The sequence below is a fragment of the Micromonas pusilla genome (genome assembly GCF_000151265.4).
Source record: "Micromonas pusilla CCMP1545 genomic scaffold MICPUCscaffold_5, whole genome shotgun sequence".
Lineage (NCBI taxonomy): Eukaryota > Viridiplantae > Chlorophyta > Mamiellophyceae > Mamiellales > Mamiellaceae > Micromonas > Micromonas pusilla.
In genome coordinates this window covers 1039561-1046355 of record NW_003315886.1, presented here as the reverse complement: position 1 = coordinate 1046355, position 6795 = coordinate 1039561, and the positions used below count along the sequence as shown (strand labels likewise).

The following is a 6795-nucleotide window of genomic DNA, read 5'->3' as shown; positions in this document are numbered from 1 at the left end:
TCGCCGGAGGGTGCTCCCTCAGCGCGGGCGCGAACCGCGCCGTCTTCGCGAGCGTCGCCGCGACGTGCGCGAGCGCGGCGGCGACCCTCGCCCTGGCGTCCTTCGCGGTCGCCGCGAGCGCCTTGGCCGCCGCCGCCCTCGCCGCGCGCTCCGCCGCCACGGTCTTCTCGAGACGAACGCGTCGAAGCTCCTCCTCGGAGGACTCCTCGGTCGCCGCCGCGGTCGCCGCCTCCGCCTCCTCCGCGGCGAGCGCCGCTCGCGCGCGCCGCGCCGCCGCCGTCTTCAACGCGGGCGCGACCGCGCCTTGAATGATCGTCGCCGCGCCGCGCGCGACGCACGCCGCGCGCGCCGCGCGATCAGGGGGCGACAAGTCCAACACGACGCACGACGCGCCCGCGCCGCCGCCGCAGTCGGGCTGGAAGAACCGCAACACCCGCGGGGGTAACGCGTCCGCGGGGAGAGACGTCGTCGCCGCGACGATGAGCTGCCCGGGGCCGCCGTCCGCGCCGCCGTCGCCCGCGGCGGCGCCCGTCGCGCTCAACGTCTGCTCGAGCGTGTCCCAAAGATGCGACGGCATCACGCCGGCGATATCGCCGTCGTTCCACTCCTCCTCCATCGCGTCGCCGCCCGCGCCCGCGCCCGCGATGCCCGCCCAGTCCGCGGGCAAGTCCGCGGCGGCGAGCGCCCACGCCTCGAGACGGCTCAGGTGCAACAGCGACGGCGACCGCGCGGCGCATCGAAGCGGCTCTTTGAGCCCTTGCACGCACCCGACCGCGGGGTCGCCGCCGCCCGCGGCGAGGAGGCTCGCGAGGCTCACCGTGAACGACGGAACGCCCTGGAGGACGTGCACGAGCGCGGCGAGGGACGCGCCCTGGCCTTGCGCGCCCGAGCCGCACAGGAGGATGCGGACGGGGTGACGCTTAGGTCCTCCTGGTCCGTGCCCGCTGAGCGCCGCGGCGGCTTCGTACGCGGCGGTTTTCTCCGCGTCGTTTCCTCCGTCTCTTCCTCCGCCGTCGCGCTCGTCGTCGCGCTCGTCGTCGTCCTCCTCTTCCTCCTCTTCCTCCCTCGAGGCGCCGCGTTCAGCCGCGGCGGCGACCTCGCCGTCGAGGACGCCCGCTCTCAACAGCACAGCCTCCGCGTCGAGAGCGCCGCCGTTTGAAGCCCTCACCGCGTCCGCGATCGTCGAGTCCAGAGGCGCGCCCGCGTCGATCAACGCCCTGAGTGCGGTCAAGACGCTCGACGAGAGCGCGGGCGCGAGGTGCCGCGGCAACGGCGCGCCCATCGTCGTCAGCGCGCCGCCGGCGGCGGACCGAAGCGCGCACGGCCCCGTCGCGGTCTGCATCGCCACCGCCCAGTCCTTCGCGGTGACGCGCAACCCCGCGCGCTTGGACGACGCCCTCGCGAACGCGTCTCGCAAGTCCTTCGCCGCGGCCGCGGCTTCTTTCGGGTCGAACGGGTCCACGGGCGCGTCCGGCGGCGGCGTGTCGATCAGCCCCGCCGCCGCTTTCGCCGCCGCTTCGTTCATTCTGTTGGTCTCCACCGCCGCCGCGATCGCTTGCGCCGGGGTCATCCCGTCGTCTTGCATCTCCAACCACTTCCCGATCGGGATGTCTTGGTACCCCTCGCCGCCTAGAAATCCCTTCCCGGGGTCGATCACGACCTTGATGGACGACTTCCATTTCTTCGCGACGCTGCCGCAGTGCGCTTCCCACTTCCTCGGATCGAATTCCTCGTGCCTGCCTTCCAAAGTCGCGTTGTGACACGACGCGCACAGGCATCGAATCATCCGCACGAGCGGGCGGAACTGCCCTTGTTTGTTCCGGCACACGACGTATATCGGGCGTGGATCCACGGCGAGCGGCGCGTCCGCCGACGGCGGCGGCGCGGGCACGTCGTCCACGGGCGCGAGCGGCGGCGGCTTCGGCGGCGACGACGGCTCGTCCTTCGCGCGCGCCGCCGCGTCCTCCGCCGCCGCGGGCTTCTTGAGGACGAACACGAGCTTCGGTCGGCTCGCCGCCGCCTCCCCGGCCGCTGCGTCCGCGTCCGCGTCCGCGTCCGCGTCCGTCGTCGCCGCCGCCTCCATCACCGTCGGCAGCGGCGGCTCGGACGGTTTCGGTCTCGTCGTCCCCGCCCCCGCCGCGGCCGCGTCGTTTCCTTTCCCGGCGTCGTTCTCCTTCTCCTCCTTCTCCTCCTCCTCCTCCTCTTCCGCGCCGCCGTCGCCTCGGAACTTCAGAACTCGGATCACCTCGCCCTCGCGCCACAACCGAAGCCAGTGGTGCTCCCCGCCCTCGTCGTACGTCACCCTGTGCGCCATGGACGCGATGTCGTACGCGGTGACCGTCGCGGGAAAAAACAAATCGTTCCCGCTCCAGAACACTTCAACGCGCGCGCCGACGGCGTCAAACTCGTGCACGGCCAAGCTCGCGCCGACGTGACCGCGGCTCGTGGCATCCTTCGCCGCGGCTAAGAGCTCCGCGTGCCGAGGCGGCGGCGGAAGCATCGGTTCGAGCTCCGCGGCGAGTTTTTCTCTCGTGGGATCGCACGCGAGCAGCCTCGGCACTTTCCTTCTCAACGCGGAGAGGAGCGCCGCGGACGCGAGCGCTCGGAGGTCCGCGCCCGCGGCGCCCTCGGTCTTCGCCGCGACCGCGGCGATCGTCCGCTCCGTCGGTCTCGGCCGCCAGTGCTGCGTGTGCAGACGTAAGATCGCGCGTCTCGCGGCTGGGCCGGGGAGAGAAAAGTGCAACTCGCGATCGAATCGTCCGGGCCGCCGCAGCGCCGGGTCTACGGCGTCCGGGCGGTTCGTCGCGGCGACGACGACGACGCTTCCGCGCGGGTTCAGACCGTCCATGAGCGCGAGCAACGTCGCGACGACGGAGCCGTGGATCGAGTCCGAACTCGACGTCCGCGCGGGTGCCAACCCGTCGATCTCGTCGAAGAAGATGATCGACGGCTGCCTTCGCTCCGCCTCTTCGAACAGCAAGCGAATCTCTCGCTCGGCGTCGCCGTGGTACTTCCCCAGGCAGTCCGCGCCTCGGCGGCTGAAGAACGAGACGGGCCGCGGGCCTCGCGCGGCGGCGCCGAGTAACGCGCGCACCGCCGCCGTTTTCCCCGTCCCCGGCGGCCCGTGAAGCAGCACCCCGCGGCCGGGAGCGACGCCGAGCCTCGCGAACGCCTCCGGGTACGTCAACGGCAGCAGCGCGAGCTCTTTCAGGACTTGAATCTCTCTCTCCGCGCCCGCGAGCGTCTCCCACCCGCCGGGCATCGCGTCTGGGTCGTCGTTCGACGCGTCGAAGCCGCCGCCGCCGCACGACCCGCCGACGGTGACGCACGGTATCTTCCCCTTGTCCTTCGCTAGGCGCACCTTCATGCGTTTCGCGAACGCTTCCTCGTCGTCCATCTCGTGCTCGTTTTCTTCCCGTAAACGCTCCGCCGCCGCCATGACCGCGGTGATGACGCCGTCGTGCCTCGCTTCCGCGGCGCGTTTCCCGCCTTTTTGTCGGTACTCCTCGCGTTTGCGTTTCCCCCCGTCCCCGCGCGCGAGTCGATCCAACAACGGCGTCGCGCCCGAGGGTTCGCCGATGTGCTCGCCGTCGCCGCCGCGCATGCGGACGTCGCCCTCGATGCTGTCCGCCCAGTGCGGCGCCGGCGTGGTCTCCTTCGTCGCGTGCTTCGGACAATACATCTGGAACGTGGACGCGTTGAACCGGCATCCCACGGCGTGCGCGCACACGAGGTGGTAGTTGTTGTTGCACTTCTCGACGTTGCAACCTTTGTTCGCGCCCTTCAGGTTGCAGTGCGTGCACTTGAGCTGGTTCCCGCGCTTGATCGTCTCGTTCACCTTGCGCAGGCGGCCTTTCTTCGCGCAGAACCACACCTCCGGGGACCACACGACGCAGCTCTGATGCGCCCACGTGGACGCGATGCCGGTCTTCTTGTCCGGGAGGTACGGACCCGTGAACTCGCCGAGCTTCGGCGGCTTCACGCCCCCCCTCAGCACGTTCGGGACGTGCGGCACCGGAAGGAACGCGGGTCCCGGCCCGCGCGTGCACGGGCACAGCGCGCATATCATCTTCGCGCGTCGCAGCCGCTCCGCCTCGCGCAGCCGCTCCTCCTCGGTCATCGTCGTCGCCGCGGCTTCCTCGCCCGTCGTCGTCGTCGTCGCGTCTTCCGCGCGCGTCGCGCCGCCGTTCGCGTGCACGGTGTTCTGCCACACCCACGGAAGCATCTTCCCGTCCTCGCCCGTCACCGGCGGCGGCTCCGGGATGGGCTGCCACGGGGCGGGGTCCGCCATCGCGCGCGGAGCCTCCGCGACGCGCGCGTCGATCTCGCGACGAGATCTTCTTCCATCGTTTGAACCAGCAGAGAGTGCTCTGCCAGCAGTGGTCTTGCATGACTGGAGCGCGCTACGCGCGCCAATCTGATGAGGGCAAAGTGTCGCGTCGCGGCGGCGGGCACTCCGAGACGCGCTCCCACGACGCGCGCGCGCGGGCCGTCCCAGAGTCGGCGTTCTTCAACTCGCGTCGGCGTCGTCGCGTCGGCGCGTCGATTCGAGCGTCCGCGCGCGAGAGAGACGGGAGGAGATCGACGGGGCGCGCATCGCATCGGCGGCGGAACGCGAAAGAATCGAGGAAATGGGCAAGTCCGCAAAGGCCGCCGCCGCCGGGTCCGCGCGCAAGAGCGGCAAACGCAAGGGCTCCTCCGTCGACGACGACGCCGCGGGCTTAGCCGCCGTCGCGGCGACGAAGACGATCAAACCCGAGGACGTCGACATGGACGACGACGGCGACGACGACGACGACGGCGGAAAGAGCCTCGGCGAGCGCGTCCGCGCGCTGCAACGATCGCGCTCGCCGGACGCGACGACGACGGCGACGGATCCGACCCACGACTCTGCGGAGGCCGCCGCGAGGGTCACCGCGACGGAGCGCGCGATCGCGGAAGCCCTCGGCGGCGGCCGCGCCGCGCCCCCGAAGGCGGACTCGCTCGCGACGCTGCTCTCGCAGGCGCTCGTCGCGGACGACCGCGTCCTGATCGAGCGATGCCTGAACGTCTCCGACCCGAGCACGGTGAGCAACACCGTCGCGCGGCTTCAACCGGGGACCGCGATCAAGCTCCTGACCGCGTCGTTAGACCGCATGCGAACGAAGCCATCGCGCGGAGAGCAGCTCGCGCGGTGGATGCGCACGGTGCTGTTGCACCACGCCGCGTTCATCGCGTCCAGCGCCAAGGCGCAGCGCGCGGTGTTGGAGCTGATGCAAACCGTCGAGGCGCACGTCGCGATGCAACGGCCGCTCCTCGCGCTCATGGGTCGGTTGGATCTGTTGCTGCACAAGCAGAGGAAAGGGGGTGAGGGGGAGGACGACGACGCGGAGGACGAGGGAGCGAGAGGGCCGCTCAGCGTGTACACGGAGGGGGAGGAGGACGTCGAGGAGGTTATCGACGCGGACGACGACGACGACGACGACGGCGCGGAGAGCCTGAGCGACGAGTGGGAGACGGACGACGGCGAAGACGACGACGACCTCGACGACGACGACGACGACGACGACGACGACATGGAGGACTAGACCCCGGTGGTAGCGCGAGGAGAGGAGAGAGATTCTATGCTACTCATCTATTACCGTCGACTACTTACGCGTCTACTCGCTCGCCGTCGTCGTCGTCGTCGTCGCCGTCGCCGTCCGCGAGAAGGCTCGCGAAGGCGTTCGCGACGTCCAACGCCGGCGGCGCGGGCGCCGGCGGCGGCCCGCGTCGCGTCGCGCCCAGCGCCGGGAACGGCTCCTTCTCTCTCATCTTCTCCGTCGCGCGCTCTCTCTCGGCGCGCTCGTCGGCGCTCTCGTCGGCGCTCGCCCCGCGCTCCTTGAACGCGCGCACTTTGAACCTCCCTCGCGACCCGCCGCCGAGTTTGTTGCACGCGTCGTCGAAGACGCTCTTCCGCCAAAAGTGCGCCGCGAGCGCGTCCCCCGGGCGCCATTTGCTCACGGCCTCGCTCCCCCCGTTCGCGCTGACCGTCGTCCCGGGCGCGCGAACGAGCTGAAGCGCGTACTCGCCGCTGAAGTCGCTCAGCGCGCCGGAGACGATCTCCAAACCGCCGCGCGCGCCGCCGCCGCCCGACGCGATGTCGTCGAAGAAGAGTTCCAACCGCGTCCACGCGCCGTCGGAGTGCCGCTCGGTCCAGCCTTCGAACCAGCTGAAATCTCCTCGGCTCGGCCCGAGTCCCGCCGCGCACGCCGCCGCCGCCGCGTTCACCGCGGCAGCCTCCGCGATCTCCTCCGGCGTCCTCGAATCGAGCGCGAGCACGGCGTCGGACAACCGCGACGACGGCATCGCCGTCGCGTCCGTGCGAAAGACGTCCACCCGTTTACGCGGCTCGTCCCCGTACGAGTGCGACGCGCAGCCGTACGCTCTCGCGAGCGCGTGCGCGGCGCCTCGCAAGCGCCGCGGCGCGGGGTCGAGGCTGAGACGTTTCGGTCCGGCGGGGCCTTTGAGCGCGAACGCCTCGAGCGCCTTCTCGAGCGCTTCGATCGCGGCCGGGTGCGCGCGCGCCGTCGCGAGCGTCGTCGCGTCGAACGCCTCCGCGGACGCGGCGGCGAACATCGACGCGTGTCGCTCGGGTCGGTCGATCCCGAACGCCTCCGCGAGCTGCCTCCGACGCGCCGCGGCGGGGTCTTCTTCTTCTTGTTCTTCTTCCCGCGGCTCCGCGGTCGCGTCCGCGGCGACGTCTCCGTCCGTCGGTTCGACCGGCGGCGGCGGCGGCGGGGCGACGGGATCCGGTCGCGCCTCCGGCACGGTCGT

The 6795-nt window shown here is 71.3% G+C and overlaps 2 protein-coding genes across 2 annotated transcripts; one reads left to right on the top strand and one right to left on the bottom strand.

The window, feature by feature from the left end:
* Nucleotides 1-2683: 2683 nt before the first annotated feature.
* Nucleotides 2684-3262, bottom strand: MICPUCDRAFT_17436 (uncharacterized protein; the record flags this gene model as incomplete). Its single annotated transcript, XM_003058522.1, has 1 exon — nucleotides 2684-3262. A coding segment is annotated over one exon (579 nt), but the record flags the coding sequence as incomplete, so codon positions are not given.
* A 1369-nt stretch (nucleotides 3263-4631) lies between these two features.
* On the top strand, nucleotides 4632-5567 carry MICPUCDRAFT_58229 (uncharacterized protein; the record flags this gene model as incomplete). The annotated part of the gene is made up of 1 exon (XM_003058886.1): nucleotides 4632-5567. One exon carries the CDS (start codon nucleotides 4632-4634, stop codon nucleotides 5565-5567), a length of 936 nt encoding a protein of 311 aa, XP_003058932.1.
* Between the last annotated feature and the right edge of the window lie 1228 nt (nucleotides 5568-6795).